This window comes from Pan troglodytes, chromosome 1 (assembly GCF_028858775.2).
Source record: "Pan troglodytes isolate AG18354 chromosome 1, NHGRI_mPanTro3-v2.0_pri, whole genome shotgun sequence".
Lineage (NCBI taxonomy): Eukaryota > Metazoa > Chordata > Mammalia > Primates > Hominidae > Pan > Pan troglodytes.
This window is the reverse complement of record NC_072398.2, coordinates 169,271,839-169,296,502: the sequence shown is the minus strand read 5'-3', so window position 1 is coordinate 169,296,502 and position 24,664 is coordinate 169,271,839. Positions and strand designations below refer to the sequence as shown.

Here is a 24,664-nt window from a genome sequence, read left to right as displayed (position 1 = left end):
GGGAGAGCTGGACACACTGGCATGTGACTACAGGCACATGTCACTGTGCAAAGCTCTCCCATTGTTGTGCCTAATGAATATTACCATATTTATATATATTATATATGATCTAAAATATATATTTTATATATTATATATGAAGATGGTAATATGTTTTACATTAAATATTATATTATATATTTAATATAAGATGGTAATGTTATATATGACATATTACTATATATAATATACTAGTATATATTATATATACATATATATATGTTTCACATAATTTTTTTTTTTTTTTTTTGAGACAGAGTCTCACTCTGTTGCCCAGGATGGAATGCAATGGCATGATCTCGGCTTATTGCAACCTCCACCTTCCGGGTTCAAGCAATTCTCCTGCTTCAGCCTCCCAAGTAGCTGGGATTACAGGCATGTGCCACCACACCCAGCTAATTTTTGTATTTTTAGTAGAGACAAAATTTCACCATGTTGGCCAGGCTGGTCTCAAATTCCTGACCTCAAGTTATCTGTGGGCCTTGGCCTCCCAAAGTGTTGGGACTACAGGTATGAGCCACTGCACCTAGCCAATCTTTATATATATATATATATATATATATGCTTTTTTTTTTTTTTTTTGAGATGGAGTTTCGCTCTTGTCACCCAGGCTGGAGTGCAATGGCACAATCTCGGCTTACTACAACCTCCACCTCCCGGATTCAAGCAATTCTCCTGCCTCAGCCTCCTGAGTAGCTGGGATTACAGGCACCCACCACCACACCCAGCTAATTTTTGTATTTTTAGTAAGACGGGGTTTCACCATGTTGTCCAGGCTGGTCTCGAACTCCTGACCTCAGGTGATCCACCCACCTTGGCCTCCTCAACTGCTGGGATTACAGGCACCAGCCACCACATCCGGCTAATTTTTGTATTTTTAGTAAGATGGGTTTTCACCATGTTGTCCAGGCTGGTCTCGAACTCCTGACCTCAGGTGATCTGCCCGCCTTGGCCTCCTCAAGTGCTGGGATTACAGGCATAAGCCACTGCGCCTGGCTATTTATATATATTAAGGTCTAAAACTGAATAGAATATAAAACGTATCACCAACTTTTTATATGGCACATATATATACAAAGATGATGAGAGAAGCCAAAGGGATGGATGAATGAAAAAAGGAAAAAGGACCAAGCATATCAAGACTTAAGGAAGAAGCAAAGAAATAGGAATGAAGGGACACAGAAGAGTGTTTTACACTATAAGCCAAAAAAATAAAGTTTTTTTGGTTTTTTGTTTTGTTTTGTTTTGTTTTTTTGAGATTTAGTTTCAATCTTGTCACCCAGGCTGGAGCGCAATGGCACAATGTCGGCTTACTGCAACCTCCACCTCCTGGGTTCAAGTGATTCTCCTGCCTCAGCCTCCCGCGTAGCTAGGATTACAGGTGCCCACCACCACTCCCGGCTAATGTTTGTATTTTCAGTAGAGACAGGGTTTCACCTTGTTGGCCAGGCTGGTCTCAAACTCCTGGCCTCAGGTGATCCACCCACCTCAGTCTCCCAAAGTGTTGGGATTACAGGCTGAGCCACTGGGCCTAGCCAGTAAAGCATTTTAAGAAAGCCAAGAAAGTATTTTAAGAAAGGAAACAGCCAGGCTGGGCACAGTGGCTCTCACATGTAATCCCAGCACTTTAGGAGGCTGGGGTGGGAGGATCACTTCAGGCCATGAATTTGAGACAGAAAAGCCTGGTCAACATAGTGACACCCTGTCTCTATATTAAAAAGAGAGAGAGAAAGAAGGGAATATCCAAATGCTGCAGAAAGATTAAGATATGAACTGTAAACACTCCTTTGATATACTGACAAAGACTGCTGGTGAATATCAGCATGGCCAAAAGCCATACTGCATTAGACAGAAAATCTTGTAACAGATAAGTATTATCAGAACAAGTTTCAAAAAGCTTGGCTGGGAAGGGAAATGAAATTAGAAAAGCAATTATCTATGTAAGTAAATCACCCTAAAGAATAATCTGAAAACTGGTAGTATAGCAGAGATTAGTTATTCACCGAGCCATTTCTCTTTCTCTGTTGCCCAGGCTGGAGTGCAGTGGCACAATCTTGATCTCGGCTCACTGAAACCTCCACCTTCCAGGTTCAAGCGATTCTCATGCCTCAGCTCCTGAGTAGCTGGGATTACAGGCACGCACCACCATGCCCAGCTAATTTTTACATTTTTAGTAGAAACGGGGTTTTACCATATTGGCCAGGCTGGTCTTGAACTCCTGACCTCAAGCGATCTGCCCGCCTCAGCCTCCCAAAGTGCTGGGATTACAGGAGTGAGCCACCACACCTGGCTCATTTCTCTTTTTCTTATGAATATACAGCTAACCTACATTTCCTAGTTCACCTTGCAGTTAAGTGCAGCCATAACTGAGTTTTGGCTAATGGAAGGAAGATGGAAGTGTACACCATTTCCAAGTCTGGCCCATAAAATACTCCTACAAAGGTTTCCCTCTCCTCTTTCCCATCTGCTGGCTTAGTGGAAAGGACTCTAAGGACTACAGAAAGCAAAGCCACAAGACGAAAGGAGCAAGGCCCATTCATGACTACATGGAACAACTATGGCCTCACCACCACCACCCAGACCTCCAAGTTAACCCAAATGAAGCTATGACGTAATACTAACATAGATGGCCAGTGTAAATAGGTGGGTGGCTTGGTCATCAATCAGACATGGTTACCAGACTTCAGTTTCTGGAGAATACATTATAGAATATTTGCAATACTAAGATGAAATTTTAATCAAGTATTAAACTATTATATATAGTTTGAAAAACAATATGCTAACAGGAGTACAAAGAAAATATGAAACTGGAAAAGGGACACCTAATGAGTAAGAATGTATCGCTGAGTCTTTATTCAGTAGCTGCACAGCAGCTGGCCTTTTGGTAGGCACATACCTAATATCTCGATAAAGCAAAATTATTTATCAGGTTATCTTAGCTTTGCCACTCTTACCATCAAAATTACCCATCAGTCTAACTCCCATTGTTCTGTTGAGCAATGCTCATTCTTTTTCTTTTATTTGTTTGAGACTGGATCTGGTTCTGTCACCAATGCTGTAGTGCAGTAGCCATGATTTCGACTCACTGCAACCTCTGCCTCTCAGGCTCAAACCATCATCCCACCTCAGCCTCTCGAGTAGCTGGGACTACAGACATGCACCACCAGCTAACTTTTGTATTTTTTGGTAGAGATGGGGTTTCGCCATGTTGCCCAGCTGGTCTCAAACTCCTGAGCTCAAGCAATCCGCCTGCCTTGGCCTCCCAAAGTGCTGGGATTACAGGCGTCAGCCACCACACCGAGCCACAAATTCTGTCTTGAAATTGTTAACTTAGACCAGGCGCGGTGGCTCACAGCTGTAATCCCAGCACTTTGGGAGGCCGAAGCGGGTGGATCACCTGAGGTCAGGAGTTCGAGACCAGCCTGACAAACATGGAGAAACCCCGTCTCTACTAAGAATACAAAATTAGCCAGGCATGGTGGCACATGCCTGTAATCCCAGCTACTTGGGAGGCTGAGGCAGGAGATCGCTTGAACCCGGGAAGGTTCAGTGATGGCGGAGGTTGGTGGAGGTTGCAGTGAGCCAAGATCACACCACTGCACTCCAGCCTGGGAAACAAGGACAAAACTCTGTCTTAAAAAAAAAAAAAAAAGAAAGAAAGAAATAGTAAACTTTATTGTAAGAAGGGAATAAGCTGGCCAGTAGCCTTGGAATATCTGGTTTCCCTGATGGTTATATTTCTTATCATAATTGATATCAATATCTTATAAGGGCCAGGCACGGTGGCTCATGCCTGTGATCCCAGCACCTTGAGAGCCCGAGGCGGGCTGATCGCTTGAGCCCAGAAGTTTGAGACCAGCCTGGGCAACATGGTGAAACCCCATCTCTACTAAAAATACAAAAATTAGCCAAGCTTTGGGGCATGCACCTCTAGTCCCAGCTACTTGGGAGGCTGAGATGAGAGGATGGCTTGAACCTGGAAGGTTGAGGCTGCAATGAGACATGATTGTGACGCTGCACTCCAGCCTGGGCTACAGAGGAAGACTCTGTCTCAAAAAATATAAAATAAAAAATGCTTATGAGTATGATTAGTGTAGCTCAGTTGTATGCAGCCTAATCCATTTTGAGACACTGAAAGAAAAATCAGCATTAACTTGGAAATTAAGTAACAGACCATTCTGGTGTTAGCATTACAGATAATATAAACCTGTAAGTTCCAGCCTGAGTGGGTTAGCTGTTCTCAACAGACGATTTTCTTACTATAACCTATATCTTGGACCAGCATTTAATATATTAGTTGTTTAGAATGTTTAAGGTAGAAATATCTATAAATTTAGGTATTAACTAAACCCTATTTTTTAAACTTACCTCTGTAATGGAAAAAAAATGAAATCATATCTAAGTACATGGCAAACTATTCTTTTTTAATAATTTTTACTTGACTAATGCAAAATCTTGGAACCCAAGAAGATCAGTGGTAGGCTTAGGATTATACAGCAAGATAGAATCAAAAGCCCCTCATTAACTCAATGAGGTAGGGTCAAAAGGAAAGAAAGAATGCTAAGAGTTCTTGCTAAGAATTCCAACAACTTGTAGCAATAGTCTAATGGTGGTTTATTTCTTTTTTTTCTTTTTCCTTTTTAAGGTTCAATGCATCTGTACAGTGGCTTATTTCTTGAAACAACCAAAACTAAGTGCCATCAAATAGAATGTAACAATATACAGTTTTAGGCTGAAAATATAATGCCAACAATTAAAAATAGATAACACTAAATCATGTTTTTAGTACAAAGCAGGAACATAAGAATGAATAATAAGCTTTAGCAGAAAGAGAAATCAAACTTAAAAGTCCTTTTTTAAAAATGTTTAATTTTAAGTTTTTTAGAGACAGGGTCTCTACTCTGTTACTGTGATCATAGCTCACTACAACCTCAAACTCCTGGGCCCAAGTAATTCTCCCACCCCAGCCTCCCAGTGGCTAGGACCACAGGCAAGCACCACCTCACTGGGCTAATTTTTGTATTTTTTTGTAGAGACAGGGTCTCCCTACTTTGCCCAGGTTGGTCCCCAACTCCTGGCCTCAAGTGATTCTCCTGCAATTGGCCTCCCAAAGTGCTGGGATTACAAGTGTGAGCCACCACACTAGGCCTAAAAGTCCTTTAAATAGAGAAATTCCTAACAAAAGAAAGTCATTTGTCTTATTATCCCAAAGTGATCATTTTTGCTGTTGTTTTTATAAAAGACAGTGTCTCACTATGCTGCCCAGGCTAAACGTGAACTTCCGGGCTCCTCTGGCCTCAGCCTCCTGGGTAGCTAGGACTATAGGCATATACTACTGTGTCTGGCTAGCCAAACTGATAACTTTTGAATTCTGTTTAACATTACCATTCATCATCCATATTTATCACAAAGAATAAAACCAAGTTTAAAATGCCCTTTATGTGCAAAAAATTAATTAGCATTTTTCTGATACAATAGGTACACAATTGCTATTTGTACTCTAGAAATCTCCCACATTTTGAAGACAATCTTTTCATAACTCAACTAGTGGCATAAACTAACTGACCTGAATTAACATGGCACGAGGCCATTTATAGTCTTTATTTGTCCCACATACTGGACTACTCAGCTCTACTTGATTGGTGAATTGCATTTATAAAAAAAAAATACACACTTGGCTGGGTGTGGTGGCTCATGCCTGTAAATCCCAGCACTTTGAGAGCCCGAGATGGGAGAATCATGTCAGGCCAGGAGTTCGAGACCAGCACTGGGAAACATAGAGAGATCTCATCTCTACAAAATAATTAAAAGTTAGCCAGGCATGGTGGCACAAACCTGTACTCCAGCTACTTACAGGACTGAGGTGGGAGGATTGCTTGAGCCTGGGAGGTAGAGGCTGAAGTGAGCCGTGATCATGCCACTGCACTCCAGCCTGAGTGACTAAGCAAGACCTTATCTCAAAAACCAAAAAACAAACACTTAAAATAAAGGTTTTCTGACACAAGCAAAAAGATAAAAGATACATTTTCAGGATAGTCCCCATAAATTATCTCATCTCTTCATGCAATGAAGATATAATATAGGCAAGTAATCTGAAAATTTAAGTTTCAGTAATGTACTTACACATTTCGGCAAGATATGGGCTTGAAAAAACCAACTTCGTTCCCAGTAAAATGTGTTTCATTGCCACTGGAATCCTTACAAGTTATGTTGGGTGCTGGAAAACAGGAAACTGAAGGCAGAAAAAGTCAAGAAACTGTTATTTTTTTTTTCTGGAGAAACAGTATGTAATTGTTCTAAGACTAGCAAATATGTTATAACAAACTACCTCCCAATATAACATGACACAAGCCTTTAATTTTAGGTGGGAAAAGTGACATTACGTATGTACTTACATGCAAGATAAACATAAAATTGTATAGTAGTCTCTTAACACAAAAATATAAGAATTGCCAAACTGGATTAGATGCATGGCCAATCTATAATTCAATCTCCTGCCTCTGATAAAGGTACCAAGGGAAGAACTGCACAATATTACTGCCCTTTACTTCATCTCCAGAATTAAGAATACCTCTCAAATTTTTGTTGGTAATACGTTGGGCAATTTATCTATTAAATTATTTTAACATAATCTGAGTTTGTATTTTAGCATATATCAACAATTATAGATAACTGTTGCCATAAATTATTTTCATTGATTCTAAATGTATTTGTTTCTTGATTCCCTCTGGGGTTTGATATAGATTATTTCAGAATTTAAGGAATCTTGATCCTTCCTCATAACCAGATGACATAAGAAGAAGAACACTTACAGACCCAGACAAGCACTGCCTTAACAGCTTTATAACCTCATAGTGTAAAGAACAAGACCTTTGGAATGAGAACAACTTATCTGGACATTGCTCCTTTCAGAAACTTCGATTCTTTGTAGGTAAAAATAGTACCAAAGGGCCAAGTGCAGTGGCTCATGCCTATAATCCCAGCACTTTGGGAGGCTGAGGTGGGCAGATTCAAGACCAGCATGGGCAACATGGTGACACGCCATCTCTACAAAAAAACACAAAAATTTGCCAGGCATGGTGGCTTGTGCCTGTGGTCCCAGATACTTGGGAGGCTGAGGTGAGAGGATCACTTGGGCCTGAGAGGCAGACATAGCAGGGAGCCAAGATTGTGCCACTGCCCTACAGCCTGGGTGACAGAGCAAGAACCTGTCCCAAAAATATATATATATATATATATATGTATATATATATGCACACACATATATATACACATACATATATATATACACATATATATATACACATATATATACACATATATATATACACATATATATACACATATATATATACACACACACACACACATACACCCACACACACACATATACGACTACCCACCTCATAGCACCATTGTAAGAATATATAAAAGTACCTGGCAGAAGGCACAGTATATTGCAGGTATTCAATAAATCAACATTTTAGAGTGAAAAGTACTAATACTTTTAGATTAGTTTCAGAAAAAGCTTACCTCTATGTTTAGCATCAAGAATTACATATTTTTTAAAAATAAAACTGTGTATAATAAAGTAAAAACACAGAGAACCTAGAGTTTGATTAGGAAAGAAAGATAGTATTTTCGATCATTTATAATTATCCTAAGATTTCCAACAAATCTTTGTCCTCTTTTAGGCAAGAATAGTACACTGAGAAAATGATGGTTAAAAAAACAAACAAATCCTATAATGACTTCTACACCTATTTGTCAGGTTACTGATAGTTCTAACTACATTACCCCATAAATTGTATTTATTTAATGCATGGAAATTTCTAAAACAAGGTGGTATTTATAATAAAACGCACAGATTCAATAAAACTGAGAACCATTTTAATAAAACGAAGGGCGGTCGGGCGCGGTGGCTCAATGGCTCAAGCCTGTGATCCCAGCACTTTGAGAGGCCGAGGCGGATGGATCACTTGAGGTTTGGAGTGCGAGACCAGCCTGGGCAACATGGCGAAAACCCATCTCTACAAAAAATTAGCCAGGCATGGTGGCGGGCACCTGTAATCCCAGCTACATGAGAGGCTGGGGCAGGAAAATCACTTGAACCTGGGAGATGGAGGTTGCAGTCAGCCGAGTTAGCGCCACTGTATTCCAGCCTGGGTGACAGAGTGACACTCTGTGCCAAAAAAAAAAAAAAAAATGAAGGGGAGAGGGAGAGTAAGGAAATAATCATAGTAGGATAGTAGGAAACCAGGCTAAGGGAAGACACTATAATTAAGTCACAAATTTGGCTCAGAGATTCCTGGTAGTTAAGGCAAAAGGTTTTACACAGCTGTGGTGATGTAACTCAAATAAAGCATACCAATTCACCTGTAAACTATTGCAGTAATTTGGCTTGGTTCCCAATACAAGAAACACAGAATATAACAGAACTTTCACAAAACAATAGAGGTTTTCCACATAGCCATTTCCTACACTGACTCCAGATATAAGGAAAGACATAATATTAATATTTACAGGGCCTGGCGCGGTGGTTCACCCCTCTAATACCAGCACTTTTGGAGGCTGAGGTGGGCGGATCACGAGGTCAGGAGTTAGAGACCAGCCTGGCCAACATGGTGAAACCCCGTCTCTACTAAAAATACAAAAATTAGCTAGGCGTGGTGGCAGGCGCCTGTAATCCCAGCTACTCGGGAGGCTGAGGCAAAAGAATTGCTTGAAACTGTAAGGCGGAGGTTGCAGTGAGCCAAGATCACACCATTGCATTCCAGCCTGGGTGAAAGAGTGAAACTCCACCTCAAAAAAAAAAAAGAAAAAAAAAATGTACAAAGAGATGTGGACAGAAGAGTGACTCACGCCTGTAATCCCAGCACTTTGGGATATAGAGGAGGGAGGACTGCTTGAGCCCAGTAGTCTGAGACCAGCCTGGGCAACATGGAGAGACCCCCATCTCTACAAAAAATAAAATAAAATAATTGGTCAGGCATGGTGGTGCTCGCCTGTTGTCAGGAGGCTGAGGCGGGACTGGGAGGTCAAGACTGCAGTGAGCTGTGATCATGCCACTGCACTCCAGCCTGGGCAACAGAGTGAGACCGTCTCAAAAAAAAAAAAAAAAAAAATACAAAGAGATGTGGCAGAACTTAACAGACAATTGGTATGTAGCTATTTGGCTACCTGCCTTGGCACAGGGATAAAATTTATTGACTTTTGCCAATGAATTAATGTGACATCCCTTAGATTATATCTCTTGAAAATCTTCCATCTTAGATCATGCTTTTGATTAGTTATATAGTAGACAACTCAAAGTTGAGGTTAGCAAAAGTCTGAAATGTTGATATAAATTCTATGTCACTGAAAGGAGATCAACATGGTTTTAGATCACTAATTCTTTTTTTTTTTAAGAGATGAGATTTTGATGTTGGCCAGGCTGGAACTCCTGGCCTCAGGAGATCCTCCTGCCTCAGCCACTCAAAGTACTGGGATTACAGGTGTGAGCCACCATGATGTAACTAGCCCTAAATCAGTAAAATCAGTAATTCTTAACTGGGGGCATTTTTACTCCCCAGAGGACATTTGGCAAGGTCTGGAAACATTTTCAGTTGTCACTGGGGAGCTGCTAGGGGCATATAGTGAGTACAGACCAGGGATACTCATAAACATCCTACAGTGCACAAGATAGCCTCCCCACAACAATGAATTACCCAGTCCAAAAAATCAATAGCACTGAGGTTGAGAAACCCTGCTATAGATAAGTCATCTTCAAAAAAATTCTGCACATATACCTGCTATAAATTAAATTTTTATAAACTATATATGCCCTCACACATTTAAACAGACATCTAAAATTTTTCATCATGAATTTAAATGGTTGGAAAAAATGTCATTTCCAGCTTGTTTATTTATTTATTGAAACCGAGTCTCACTCTATTGCACAGGCTGGAGTGCCCTGGTGCAATCTCAGCTCACTGCAACCTCCGTCTCCTGGGTTCAAGCAATTCTCATGTCTCAGCCTCTCCAGTAGCTGGGATTATAGGCACCTGCTACCATGTCCAATTAATTTTTGTATTTTTAGTAGAGATGGGGTTTCACCATGTTGGCTAGGCTAGTCTCGAACTCCTGGCCTCAAGTAATTCACCCGCCTCAGTCTCCCAAAGTGCTGGGATTACAGGTGTGAGCCACCGTACCCAGCCTCCAGTATATTTAATACTATCATGAAAATTAAAATGTTATAGCACTCTTCAAAGTGGACTCTAAACACCACAGCAATTTCACAGCCATCATGATCCACTGGAGAACAGATATGAAAGAACTACTCTCTAAAATTGCACAATTTTACATCAATTTTAGGAAAGAGTGCACACTTAAAAGCTGAGAATTGGCTGGGCACAGTGGCTCATGCCTGTAATCCCAGCACTCTGGGAGGCCAAGGCAGGCAGATCACTTGAGGTCAGGTCACCTGACCAACATGGTGAAACCCTGTCTCTGCTAAAAAGACAAAAATCAGTGGGGTGTGGTGGCACACACCTGAAATCCCAGCTACTTGGGAGGCTGAGGCAGGAGGATCGCTTGAACCCAGGAGGCAGAGGTTGTAGGGAGCTGAGATTGCACCACTGCACTTCAGCCAGGGAGACAGAATGAGACTCCACCTCAAAAAAAAAAAAAAGCTGAGAATCTAGGCCGGGTGCAGCGGCTCATGCCTGTAATCCCAGCACTTTGGGAGGCCGAGGCAGGCGAATTGCTTGCAGCCAGGAGTTCAAGACCAGTCTGGCCAACATGGTGAAACCCATCTCTATCAAAAATACAAAAAATTAGCCAGGCGTGGTGACATGTGCCTGTGGTCCCAGCTACTCAGGAGGCTGAGGCAGGAGAATTGCTTGAGCCTGGGAGACATAGGTTGCAGTAAGCCACAATCACGCCACTTACACTCCAGCCTGGGTAAGAGGACGAGACCCCCCGCAACTCAAAAAAAGAAAAAAAAAGGAGGGGTCTGCAAGAGTATCTATAAACACAGGTTTTTTTTTTTCTCAAAAAGCAGCTTTAAATCTTTTCATATCCTCAAGCCAGTAAGTAGATTAAGTGTGCCAGAAAGCACAGTATTACTAGATTGTAGATCATTTTTCTCTACAAGTATCTACCTTGCACTTGCTTAGTCTGAAGCTGTCACTTTCTTGTCATACAGCCTTGTGAGATCTTCCTGCAGATTATCTAAAATCAGGTCTTAAGGAGACAGTTGCAATACAAGACACTTATTATGATACCAGCTGGGGATATTTTCCAATATACCTTGCCTAACAGAAATGCACTGTTTTTTTGAGATGACAGGTTTCTGTACAAAACTTTTAAAAACCAAATATTTCTAGGTGAGTTGAAAATGCCTGGTAAAAAATATTAAAAACTAAAGAGCCCTGGATGGGCGCAGTGGCTCACACCTGTAATCCCAGCACTTTGGGAGGCCGAGGTGGGTGGATCACCAGGTCAGGAGTTCAAGACTAGCCTGGCCAACATGGTGAAACACCGTCTCTACTAAAAATAGAAAAATCAGCTGGGCGTGCTGGCCTGTGCCAGTAATCCCAGCTAGTCAGGAGGCTGAGGCAGGAAAATTGCTTGGACCCGGGAAGCGGAGGTTTCAGTGAGCTGAGGTCGCGCCACTGCACTCCAGCCTGGGTGACACAGCAAGACTCTGTCCAAAAAAAACTAAAGAGCCCTTTCTTTCGCTTTATTTTTGTGGCAGGGTCTTGTCACCCAGGCTAGAGTGCAATGGCACGATTACGGCTCACTGCAGCCTCAACCCCCTGGGCTTAAGAGACCCTCCCGCCTCAGTCTCCCAAGTAGGTGGTACTATAGGTGTGTCCCACCAAGCCTGGCTAATTTTTGTATTTTTTTGTAGAGACAGGTTTTCACCACGTTGCCCAAGCTGGTCTCAAACTCCTAGGCTCAAGCAATCCACCCATTTCGGCCTCCCAAAGGTGTGAGTCACCATGCCCAGCCAACAGTATCTATTTTTCAACTAGATAGTACCAATTGTCCAAAATCTCATATTTTGAGAGTTTTAGTTTTCAATATTTAATCATTTGTAATAGCTGCTTTGTATACAACATAAAAAAGATGAAAGAGAGAAAAAAGCCCAACACTCCAGGATTAGATACTCAGGAAAGACACCATAGTGGAAAGAGGTACCATCGTGACGGGAAAACCACATTGCAATGATTCAAGAATTTTGACATACATTTGAGCTACTTATTTCAAGGGATGAAAATTATATACTTGAGTGAAAAGAGGATGAACTGTTGCTCCAAATAAGTAGACAGAAGACATGAGAAAATAATGAGAGAAACTCAGAATGATTTATTTGAAAAGATCGAGAACTCCAAAGAGCAGGACTTTAGAACTAGACAGATTTGGATTTAAGTCCTGTCACTTAACTAGCATGTTCCTTCAAGAAAAATAAAACCTCTCTGAATCGTGTTTCCAATCTGTGACATGGGACATATCTTTTATACTCCTGTTATATACATTTAAAAAGCATACAGGCTGGGCACGGTAGCTCACGTCTCTAATCCCAGCACTTTGGATCACTTGAATCCAGGAATTTGAGACCAGCCTGGCCAACATGGTAAAACCCCGTCTCTACTAAAAATACACAAATTAGCCAGGCATGGTGACCTGCATCCGTAGTCCCAGCTACTGAAGAGGCTGAGGCACAAGAATTGCTTGAACCCGAGAGGCAGTGGTTGCAGTGAGCCGAGATGGCACCACTGAACTAAAGCCTGGGTGACAGAGCAAGACTGTCTCAAAAAAAAAAAAAAAAAAACAAGAAAGAAGGAAAAAAAAGCAAAGAAAAGAAAAAGAAAAAGCATATGTTGTGTAAAGCATGGTGCTTGGTTAGAAAAGGTATTCAAAAAGTGTTTAGGGGCTTGAGCCCAGGAGGTTTTTTTGTTTATTTTTTTGTTTTTTTGAGACGGAGTCTGGCTCTGTCGCCCAGGCTGGAGTACAGTGGCGCGATCTCGGCTCACTGCAAGCTCCACCTCCCAGGTTCACGCCATTCTCCTGCCTCAGCCTCCCAAGTAGCTGGGACTACAGGTGCCCACCACCATGCCCAGCTAATTTTTTTTGTATTTTTAGTAGAGACGGGGTTTCACCATGTTAGCCAGGATGGTCTCGATCTCCTGACCTCGTGATCCGCCCGCCTCGGCCTCCCAAAGTGCTGGGATTACAGGCATGAGCCACCACGCCCAGCCGAGCCCAGGAATTTAAGACAAGCCTGGGCAACATAGTGAGACTCTGTCTCTAAAGAAAAAAAAAATTAGCCAGGCATGGTGGCATGTGCCTGTAGTCCTAGCTACTCGGGAAGCTGAGGTAGGAAGATCTCTTGAGCCTAGGAGATCCAGGCTGCAGTAAGCTACGATCCTGCCATTGCACTACAGCCTGGGCGACAGAGTAAGGCCTCTCTCTACTCTCCGCCAACCCCCCAAAAAATATTATATATATATTTAATTTTATATATAATTACATATATAATTTTATATATGTGTATAATTATATATATAATTTTATATATGTGTATAATTATATATAATTTTATATACATATATAATTATATATAATTTTATATACGTATATAATTATATATAATTATATACGTATATAATTTTATATACGTATATAATTATATATAATTATATACGTATATAATTTTATATACGTATATAATTATATATAATTATATACGTATATAATTTTATATGTGTATAATTTTATATATGTATATAATTGTGTGTATAATTTTATATATGTATATAATTATATATATATACACACACACACACACACACAAAGAGAGTTAGATTCCCCACTCTAGGAAATCAGAGAAATTCAACACTTCGAAGACTAAAAAAGAAATGAATATAACATTGTGAGTGGCTATAAAAATAACGTAAGATTTTATGATATGAAATTAATCAATTCAAAAGAAGCCTACAACCCTAGAGTTTATTTGTTTAGACATACTTTATAATGATTTCATTTCATCTTTGTAAGAAAGAAGAACTTGTTAAGTAAGCAAATTCACAATATTTCTTTTTCTTTCCTTTCACAAACAGGAAAACTGAGGTTCTAAGAAATTAAATGAGTTGACTAAAAAGCAAATAATACTCTCTAAATCCTAGACTAAAACTCATTACTCTTAATCAATACTCTTTCCATTATATCATAATTATCCCATGCTAACACTGATTTCAGCAATAAGCAAAAATAAACAAATCAATATGACAAGATCAAACAAGCCAGTTATGGCCAGGCGCAGTGGCTCACGCCTGTAATCCCAGCACTTTGGGAGGCCGAGGCCAGCGGATCACAAGGTCAGGAGATCGAGACCATCCTGGCTAACACGGTGAATCCCCTTCTCTACTAAAAATACAAAAAAAAAAAAACAAAAAAACCATTAGCCAGGCGTGGTGGCGGGTACCTCTAGTCCCAGCTACTGGGGAGGCTGAGGCTGGATAATGGCGTGAACCTGGGAGGCAGAGCTTGCAGTGAGCCGAGATAGTGCCACTGCACTCCAGCCTGGGAAACAGAGCAAGACTCCGCCTCAAAAAAAAAAAAGAAGCCAGTTATCAGTCAATGTTACCTAGTAGACAAAATTAAGCAACATGCTATAAGCCTGAAAACCATTCAATTTGCAGTTTTCTTGCAAAAAGGTTTGGTTCTGACCAATGTCTAGGATTTAGATAATATCAATTCAAGCCAATAACTACACAGTATTCATTATAAAAAGCAACAGTGTGGTTTTCTTTGTTTGACTGGTTTCTTTTTAGAGACAGGGTTTCACTCCGTTGCCCAAGATGGAGTGAAGTGGCATGATCACAGCTCACTGTAGCCTCGAACTCCTGCGCTCAAGACATCCTCCAGCCTCAGACTACCAAATAGCCAGGATTACAGGCACACACCACCACCACACCTGGTATAGAAAGCAGTGATGTTTTTCAAATACAGAAATGTTAAACCAGAAATAATGTAATCAGACAATGAAGTTTCATAACAATAAAAAAAAAAAGGACTAAATTTAGCCTGGGCAACTCTGCAAAAAATACTTAGGGACTGGTGGCGCATGTCTGTAATCCCAGCTACTTGGGTGGCTGAGGCAGGAGGATCGCTTGAGTCCTGAAGATGGAGGCTGCAGTGAGCCGTGATCGCACCACTGCACTTCAGCCTGGGCTACAAAGCAGCGAGACCATGTCTCCAAAAACAACAACAAAAAACGCCAGGTGTGGTGGCTCACACCTGTAATTCCAACACTTTCAGAGGCCGAGGCAAGTGGATTGCTTGAGCTCAGGAGTTAGAAACCAGCCTGGGCAACACGGTAAAACCCCATCTCTACAAAAAAATGCAAAAATTAGCTGGGTGTGGTGAGGCTAAGGTGGGAGGATCACTTGAGCCTGGGAGGTGGAGGTTATAGTGAGCAGAGATCCTGCGACCGAACTCCAGCCTGAGTGACAGAGTGAGACCCCATCTCCAAAAAAAAAAGAGAGAGAAAAATAAAGTTGGCAAGAGCCAACCCCATCTCCATATTTTTGGCATTAAAAGAGTTCTCCTCTGAGAGTGCTAGGTTTGGAAAATAATCATTTTGCAACCATCAGAATAAAGAATAGTTGCAGGGAACACTTTTTCCATTTTATGGAATGAAGTGTTGACCAGTCTATAAAAAAAGAATAGTTCAGGCCAGAATCATTAATGGGATGTAAATCTAGGGGTGGTAGGGGGATATCTGCATGGCCTTAATGAGCATCCCTTTAGATTATTTATAGCTGCAAAGAAAAAAATACTAACTATACAGTAGAAAAAGCTAAGTGATAAACAATTAACATCACCAAGGAGAAAGAGATAGTTATCATATGCCCCCAGACGTGAGATGTTGGGAAGGACACTCCATCAATTACGTTACTTTACAGTGTGGAATGTATATCCTAAGTCTAATCATAAGGAAATATCAGACAGTCCCAATGAGGAACATTCTATTAAAATAAAGGGAGGCTGTAGTCATCCAACATGTGAGTCAATGCCATAAAAGACAAAGAAAGTTGTGGAAATGCACCAATTTAAAGAAAACTAAATGTAAAATCTGATTTTAGGATCCTGTACTGGGAGAAAATGCTAAAAAGGCATTATTTGGGTCATTTGATAAAATAAGAATATGGATTAAAGCATGTGTATTAATAAATTAAATTTACTAAAGTTGGTAACTGAACTGCATGTTAAGAAAATATTTCTATTTTCATTTTTTTGTTTTATTTTTTATTTATTTATTTTTTGGAGACAGGGTCTTGCTCTGTCGCCCAGGCTAGAGTGCACTGACACAATCAGGGCTCACTGCAGCCTCACCTCTCTGACTCAGGTATCAGCCTCCCAAGTAGCTGGGACTACACGTGTGCGCCACCATGCCTGGCTAGTTTTTTGTAGAGATGGGGTTTCACCACATAGCCCAGGCTGGTCTAGAACTCCTGGGTTCAAGTGATCTGCCCACCTAAGCCTCCCAAAGTGCTGGGATTACAGGCATGGGCCACCACATCTGACCTGGAACATCTCTACAGAAAAACACAAAAGTATTTCTAGGGACAGAAAAAAGTATATACACAGAGAGAGAGAGAGAGAGAGAGTATGTTAACAATTGGTTAATCTGGGTAAAGGGTATATGGATGGAGTTTTGTGGGTTTTTTTGTTTTTGTTTGTTTTGAGACGGAGTTTCACTCTTCTTGCCCAGGCTAGAGTGCAGTGGTGCAATCTTGGCTCACTGCAACCTCCACCTCCCGGGTTCAAGCAATTCTCCTGCTTCAGCCTCCCAAGTAGCTGGGATTACAGGCATGCGTCAGCACGCCCAGCTAATTTTGTATTTTTTTTAGTAGAGACGGGGTTTCTCCATGTTGGTGGGGCTGGTCTTGAACTTCTGACCTCAGGTGACCCACCTGCCTTGGCCTCCCCAAGTGCTGAGATTACAGGCATGAGCCACCGCCCTCAGCCTAGGGTGGAGTGTTTATACTACTCTTATTCTTCTAACTTTTCGGTAGGTTTGAAACTACCGCCAAATAAAAAGATAAAAAATAATATACTGTTTGCAACACTAATTTACAGTCAGAAGTTAGAATAAATAGTGGTTACCCACTGAGGCAGAGTAGTGACTATAAAAGACTATGAAGAGGGCTTCTGCCATGTTGATAATGTTGTTTCTTGATCTGGAAGCATTCACAGGTGTGTCGTTTGTGAAAATCATCTGAATTATACTTAGATGCACTTTTCTGTAAACATACTATACTTTAATACAAACTTAAGAAAATAAAGAAGACTTCTGTCAAAGGACCATAGCAAAATTTTCTGGAAGTGAAATCTAAATATTTTTTGTATTTCAGTGATAGAAAAATTGAAAATACTTGCTGATATATGTGTATATAACCCAGACAGAACACTTCTTTTTTTTTTTTTTTTTTTAGTTTTTTTAGACAGAGTCTGGCTCTGTCGCCCAGGCTGGAGTGCAGTGGCGTGACCTCGGCTCACTGCAACCTCCGCCTCCCAGGTTCAAGCAAGTCTCCTGCCTCAGCCTCCCAAGTTGCTGGGACTACAGGCATGTGCCACTACACTTGGCTAATTTTTCTATTTTTAGTAGAGACGGGGTTTCGCCATGTTGGCCAGACTGGTCTCAAACTCCTGACCTCACATGATCCGCACACCTCAGCCTCCCAAAGTGCTGGGATTATAGGTGTGAGCCACCTCACCCGGGCTGACAGAACACTTCTTGAGGGCAGGGATTATGTCTTCTTTTGTATATCACCTATACCACCAAGCAGATGCCTGCCACGTAATAATTTCTTAATAAATAAATATAAATAAATGAACAAATTCTCAATCAATAACAATATTTTGTAATATAAATTGTCTTAATAAAGTAAATTTAGTTTTAAATTATTCATTACCAATAAATACTTTCTCAATAAACAAATGTGCTTATTGAATGATACTGAGCTAACCAGGAACCATTTTAAGATCACATCAATTTATTGTCATAGATGAATTTCCTTTGCCTTTTGTCCCAATTCCTACTCACTAGCCCCAAACTCCCCTCTGTAAAACACTGCTCACGTTCATCCCTACCCAAACATTTGTTTATGAAAATTGAACACAGGTGTGGTGGCTCATGTCTGTAATCCCAGCACTTTGGAAAGCCAAGCAGGTGGATCGCTTGAGCCCAGGAATTCCAGACCAGCCTGGGCAACATGGTACATCCCATCGCTACTCACCCCTCCAAAAAAATACAAAAAATTAGCCAGGTGTAGTGGCATGTACCTGTAGTCCCAGCTACTCAAGAGGCTGAGGTGGGAGGATCTCCTGAGCCTGGGAGGTGGAGGTTGCAGTGAGCTAAGACAGTGCCACTGCAGTCTAGCCTGGGTGACAGAGTGAGATCCTGTCTTAAAAAAAAGAAAGAAGAAAATTAGGCTGGGCTCAGTGGCTCACACCTATAATCCCAGCACTTTGGGAGGGCGAGGCAGGTGGATCACCTGAGGTCAGGACTTCAAGACCAACCTGGCCAATACGGCAAAACGCTGCCTCTAATAAAAATACAAAGATTAGCTGGGCATGGTGGTGCACACCTGTAATCCCAGCTACTTGGGAGGCTGAGGCAGGAGAATCACTTGAATCTGGGAGGCAGAGGTTGCAATGAGCTGAGATTGCGCCACTGCACTCCAGCCTGAGCAACAGAGTGAGACTCTGTCTCAAAAAAAAAAAGAAAAAAGAAAAAGAAAAGTAAACATCATTTGAGAATTTCACAATAGTTCTTCATATACTCAGTGAAAAAAACAAAGGAAAAATAATTTTGGCTGGAAGAATGAGAGAGATCACTTAACTCACACTTTTCACAACTCTTAATATTTTTCTCCTATGTTAGAACCAAAAAGCATGTTTCATGAGCTATTTTGATATCTGTCTCTGATCAGGAGTTAGAATTGATTCACCATAGCTAGTCCATGAGCTTTTGTGTGTTTTAAAAAGGCAATTAGCCAGGCACAGTGGCTCATGCCTGTCATCCCACCACTTTAGGAGACCAAAGCAAGAGAACTGCTTGAGCCTATGAGTTCAAGACCAGGCTGGACAATATAGGGAGACCCTCATCTCTACAGCTGGAAAAAAAAAAAAAAAAAAAAAAAAAGTCAGGGAGCCAGTCCTGGTGGTTCATGCCTGTAAACCCAGCACTTTTTTTGGGAGGCCCAGGCAGGCGGATTGCTTGAACCCAGGAGTTTGAGACCAGCCTGGGCAACATGACGAAACCTTGTCTCTACCAAAAATACAAAAATAAAATAAAATAAATTAGCTGGGCTAGTGACGCACACCTGTAGTCCCAGCTACTCCAGAGGCCGAGGTGGGAGGATCACTTGATCCTAGGAGGTGGAGGTTGCAGTGAACTGAGATGGGACCACTGCACTCCAGCCTGGGTGACATAATGAGACCCCCAGAAAGAAAAGTAATAAGATAATATATGCCTTATAGAGGAGATATTGCTTAGTATGTATACATTTATTTTATTTAGATATATTACGTTTAAAGAAACTTTTTTCCCCCCAGAGACAGAGTCTTGCTCTGTCACCCAGGCCAGAGTGCAATGGCGCGATCTCGGCTCACTGTAACCTCTGCCTCCCAGGTTCAAGCAATTATCCTGCCTCAGCCTCCCGAGTAGCTGGGATTACAGGTGCCCATCACTGCACCTGGCTAATTTTTCTATTTTTAGTAGAGACGGGGTTTCACCATGTTGGCCAGGCTGGTGTTGAACTCCTGACCTCGTGATCCACCCGCCTTGGCCTCCCAAAGTGCTCGGATTACAGGTGTGAGCCACCATGCCTGGCCATTTAAAGGAACTTTGTAAGTAATCTTTTCCTTTGTAGTTAACTTATAAATATCCTTTGATTTGCCTGTTTTACACTTTGAAGTCGTTTATATCATAGTTTTCAGAATACAGAATAGAGTTACACATAAAGAAGAGTTAGTTCTCAAATAGTTGTTTCAATCATTCATATGAAAGATGCTAGAAATCTGTGAATACTAGTGTAACTCAAGCATCTCACTTCATACTGGGAAGCTGGCAGCCAGCTGTCTCAAAAATAAAAATAAAAAAAGTATTTTTCTAGCCTAGAGGGTTGTTTTGTATATATAGAGATTTCAAAGGAAATGACACAACTAAAAAGAATTTCTACCCCAAAAGAAGTCTGCCCTCCTGCCCTCCAGTTAGGTGTCCTCTGGAATAAAATGTTGAATCCACTTAAGAATTATTGATAAATAAATTCATAAACATGTAAAAAATCATTTTGGTGCCAACTGAATGTTAAATACACACACATAAACACATACCCCAAATCAAATAAATATAATCAAATATAAACCAAAGTAATATAATCAAAGTAATAGAAATGAAATTTATCAAAGTGACATAAACGATAATGATGAAGTTGCTGGGAAGCATAAAGGACTTGTAGGTATTATGGCACTAGCCAAGAACTATCAGGTAAGTATTCATAGATGATATAAGTGGAGAGCTAAAGGAAAATAAAAGGAAGACTTTCCATGTAAGGGAATGATATGCTTATTAATTTGGGGAAAATAAAGTATATAAAATATAAGTACACTCGCCTAACTGAATCTGGGAACATCCACGTCCAGCCCTATTATTGTTTATATGGTGAAATTTCACCATTTCAGAACAAGTAAGATTCTTTTTTAAATTAAATACTGACAACCCCTAGGTAGTTCTCCAATTTTAAGTTACTCTGGAAACTGAATAATAATGTTATAATTTAGAAAAAATGCATTTATTAATTGCCTTTAGTGATCATACATTGACCTATGAAATAATGTTTTTAAAATTATTTTTAAAGACATGTTTCTTGAAGTCTTACCATGAGCTGTGTAGTTTGTACAGTTAACTGGTTCTTGCGTAGCGTCATTTATTTTTGGATCTTTACAAATATATGTAAAAAAAAAGTTAAGGAAATACGGACTACATTCCAACACAACACATTATCATGCCTTTACTATTCATATTATATACTCATGTTGATATTCACATGTAAATAGAGGCTGCTAGTTTGTCCAAGTCAATAAGCATATGTACAAATATACTTTTAGTATTGCTAAGTAATACTTGAGGCAGGAGGATCACTGGAGCCCAGGAGTTTGGGAAGAACAGCCTGGGCAACATAACGAGAAGTCTGTCTCTACAAATAATATAATAATACATAAACATTACAATAAACCTTTAAATTTGCCCCATAATTATCCACGTTTTTACTCATGAGAAAACAGAGTTCAAATAGGTCACCCAAGGTTACAAAGTGCAACAGAAATTTATCCACTGAGGCCCCACGCGGTGGCTCATGGTGAGGGGGATGCGGATCGCTTGAGACCAGGAGTTCAAAACCAGCCTGGCCAACATGGCGTAAACCCTGTCTCTACTAAAAATACAAAAATTACCCGGGTGTGGTGGCGCATGCCTGTAGTCCCAGCTACTCAGGAGGCTGAGGCAGGAGAATTGACTGAACCCGGGAGGCGGAGGCTGCAGTGAGCTGAGATCGTGCCACTGTACTCCAGCCAGGGCGACAGAGTGAGACCCTGTCTCAAAAAAAGAAAACAGAAAGAAATCTGTCTGGCAGTCTACCATCTCATGAAGTTTGAGGATGACATGAGGTAATATGCATAATATACATAAAGTTAACGATAAATGGGCAACACATTGGCTAGATCGTTATTACTTGTCTTCCCCCTAGGAAGAGTTGGCAAACATTTCCAGGGTAAGAGACTATCCATCTTTGTATTACTAGTGTCTAGAACGGGGCCTGGCATACTTCAGGATCTACATGTTTTATTGAACAAGTAAGCACACTGATAAAAAAGAAAAAACAAGTGGATCAGAAGAGGAAGCGCCAATGACTAGTAAAATCATAAGGAAATCACAAAGGGTGGCCTCTGGCCCTCCCATCTCCACAACTGTGTTCACCTTCAGGGATCCTTCAGTCATTAGAAGCCACAGATCACATTATCGTTTTCACTCAGTACAGCCCTAGCCAGTCCTGACGGCAGCGACCCACCTGCGACCCCAACTCTACCTCGCCTCCATGGGGGGGTGTTCTCCACAGAGGATATTGTCCCACTTTGAGGTCCTCGCACTTAAGCGACTCCTCGCCCCCGGCGGAGGTGGCAACAGCCCCCCAGGGTCCTGTAGTGACTGAGACGAACCACAGGACACCAACGAGTCTGGCCGTCACGGCCTTCGGAGCAGACGTACCAGACGGCCAGGCGGCCGCCATCTTGGAGACCGACACTTTCTCGCCGCTTCCGCTTCCGCCTCCGCCCAGGAGCGGGAGGGAGAAGGGCAACAGGGCGAGGTTCTTAAAGGGACCTCGCAAAGGATAGAGGCCAGTTCCGTCTCTTCGCGCGTTCTTCTGCCCGTGAGCCCGTGGAATCACATTGGGAGACCCTTTTAAAATATGCATGTACCCAGTCCCTCGAGGCGAATTTTCCCCCACGAACCCTTGGAAGGAGCTAAGGTTGATCTTTGAGTGCTGGAGGAAGGAAACGAGTGGTTTAGGCAATCAGGTGCTTCACCCGCTTCTCATTCCCGCGCCCTTAGCTGAGGCTTCTCGGTCCTCTGAAAGTGCCAGCGGCGCCAGAGGTTGGAATCAATGCTTTCCTGACATCATCGCAGTTAGCCCTGATAGGTTTTGGGTTTACAGATAAGGAACAAGGCTCAAAGACGCTGAAACACACTGACCTTAATCACTAAGTGACTCAGTCGGAATGAAATTGATGTTTGCCAGATTTCAGATCTATGCTCTTACTAATTGACATAATGTCCTCCTGTAACTTTAGAGAAGGATTTTGGAAGGCTGCCACGAACAGAACTTAAAAACTGTGAGAGACATTACGCCTTTTAAAAAAAAAAAAAGTGACAATTTAGGTGGGGGATAATTTGGGGGGTGGAAACTGTAACAAGAGGAAACCAAATAGTTTATGATTAAGTGAAAAGTTGAAGATTTTTTTTCCTCCATCTGTTGTTTTTAAATTTCTATATGTTCTAAAAGTTCTGTGGTGGGGAACTTTAACAGTGAGAAAAAAATGTTTTCGTAAAGTTAAGTTTAATCTTTTTTTTGGTCTAACAATATAAAAATTTGAACTTGAGTGGTGCTTCTTCATCCATACTTTAGCACTAACTTTGGTGGTTCTCAAACTTTGAGTAGCATCTGAATCACCTGTAGTAGTTATTAAAACAGAATGATAGAACCCGCACTCAGAGTTTCTGATACAAAAGATGTAGGGCGGGACTGGATAATTTCCATTTCTAGGAGATCCCAAGGGATGTGGGTGTTGCTAGTCCAGGGACCCCCACTTTGAGAACACTGGTATAATGTTTTACGAGAAGTAAATTTTTTTTTTTTAAGATGGAATCTCTCTCTGTCACCCAGGCTGGAGTACAGTGGCAGAATCTCAGCTCACTGCAACCTCTGCCTTCTGATTCAAGTGATTCGCCTGCCTCAACCTCCTGAGTAGCTGGGACTGCACGCGTGCGCCACCACGCTCAGCTAATTTTTGTATTTTTAGTAAAGACAGGGTTTCACCATGTTGGCCAGGCTGGTCTCGAACTCCTGGCCTAAGTGATCTGCCCGCCTCTGCCTCCTAAAGTGCTGGGATTTCAGGTGTGGGGCCACTGTGCCTGGCCTCATTTTGGAATATATATTCTGGAAGACATACAACTATTTGAAGTAATATTTAAACATAAACTACGTTTTTAAATTTTCTTTTTTTGAGGTGGAGTTTCACTGTTGTTGCCCAGGCTGGACTGCAATGGCATGATCTCGGCTCACTGCAACCTCCGCCTCCCAGGTTCAAGCTATTCTCCTGTCTCAGCATCCCGAAAGGCTGGGATTACGGCGCCCACTACCAGCCCAGCTAATTTTTGTATTTTTAGTAGAGACGAGGTTTCACCATGTTGAGCAGGCTGGTCTCGAACTCGTGACTTAAGGTGATCCACCCGCCTCTGCCTCCCAAAGTGCTGGGATTACAGGCGCGAGCCACGGCGCCTGGCCCTAAAATTTTCATAATAAAACAACTTTGTAGCATTACTATGCTTTATTCATTCATTCATTTAGAGACAGAAATGGAGTTGAGACGGAGTTTTGCTCTTGTTGCCCAGGCTGGAGTGCAATGGCACGATTCTCGCTTACTGCAAACTCCACCTCCCAGGTTCAAGCTATTCTCCTACCTCAGCCTCCTGAGTAGCTGGAATTACAGCCATGAGTCACCACGCCTGGCTAATTTTGTATTTTTAGTAGAGCCGGGGTTTCTCCATGTTGATCAGGCTAGTCTCCAACTTCCGACCTCAGGTGATCCACCCGTCTGAGCCTCCCAAAGGTCTGGGATTACGGGCATGAACCACCACGCCCCGCTGCTATTTTTTGAGATGGAGTCTCGCTCTGTCATCCAGGCTGGAGTGCAGTGGCACGATCTTGGCTCACTGCAACCTCTGCCTCCCAGGTTCAAGCGATTCTCCTGCCTCAGCCTCCTGAGTAGCTGGGATTACAGGCGCACGCCA

General features: G+C 41.6%; 1 protein-coding gene across 1 annotated transcript in view; it reads right to left on the bottom strand.

The window, feature by feature from the left end:
* The window catches only part of TM2D1 (TM2 domain containing 1), a 44,505-nt gene extending 22,087 nt beyond the window's left edge, over positions 1 to 22,418 (bottom strand). Inside the window, exons 1-3 of the mRNA XM_063817346.1 lie at positions 22,219 to 22,418; positions 20,976 to 21,049; positions 6,163 to 6,271 (exon numbers count right to left, since the gene is read on the bottom strand). Coding sequence (XP_063673416.1) covers positions 6,163 to 6,271; positions 20,976 to 21,049; positions 22,219 to 22,382 — 347 coding nt within the window. The 5' untranslated portion in view covers positions 22,383 to 22,418. The remainder of the gene's footprint in view (positions 1 to 6,162; positions 6,272 to 20,975; positions 21,050 to 22,218) is intronic.
* Positions 22,419 to 24,664: the final 2,246 nt, after the last annotated feature.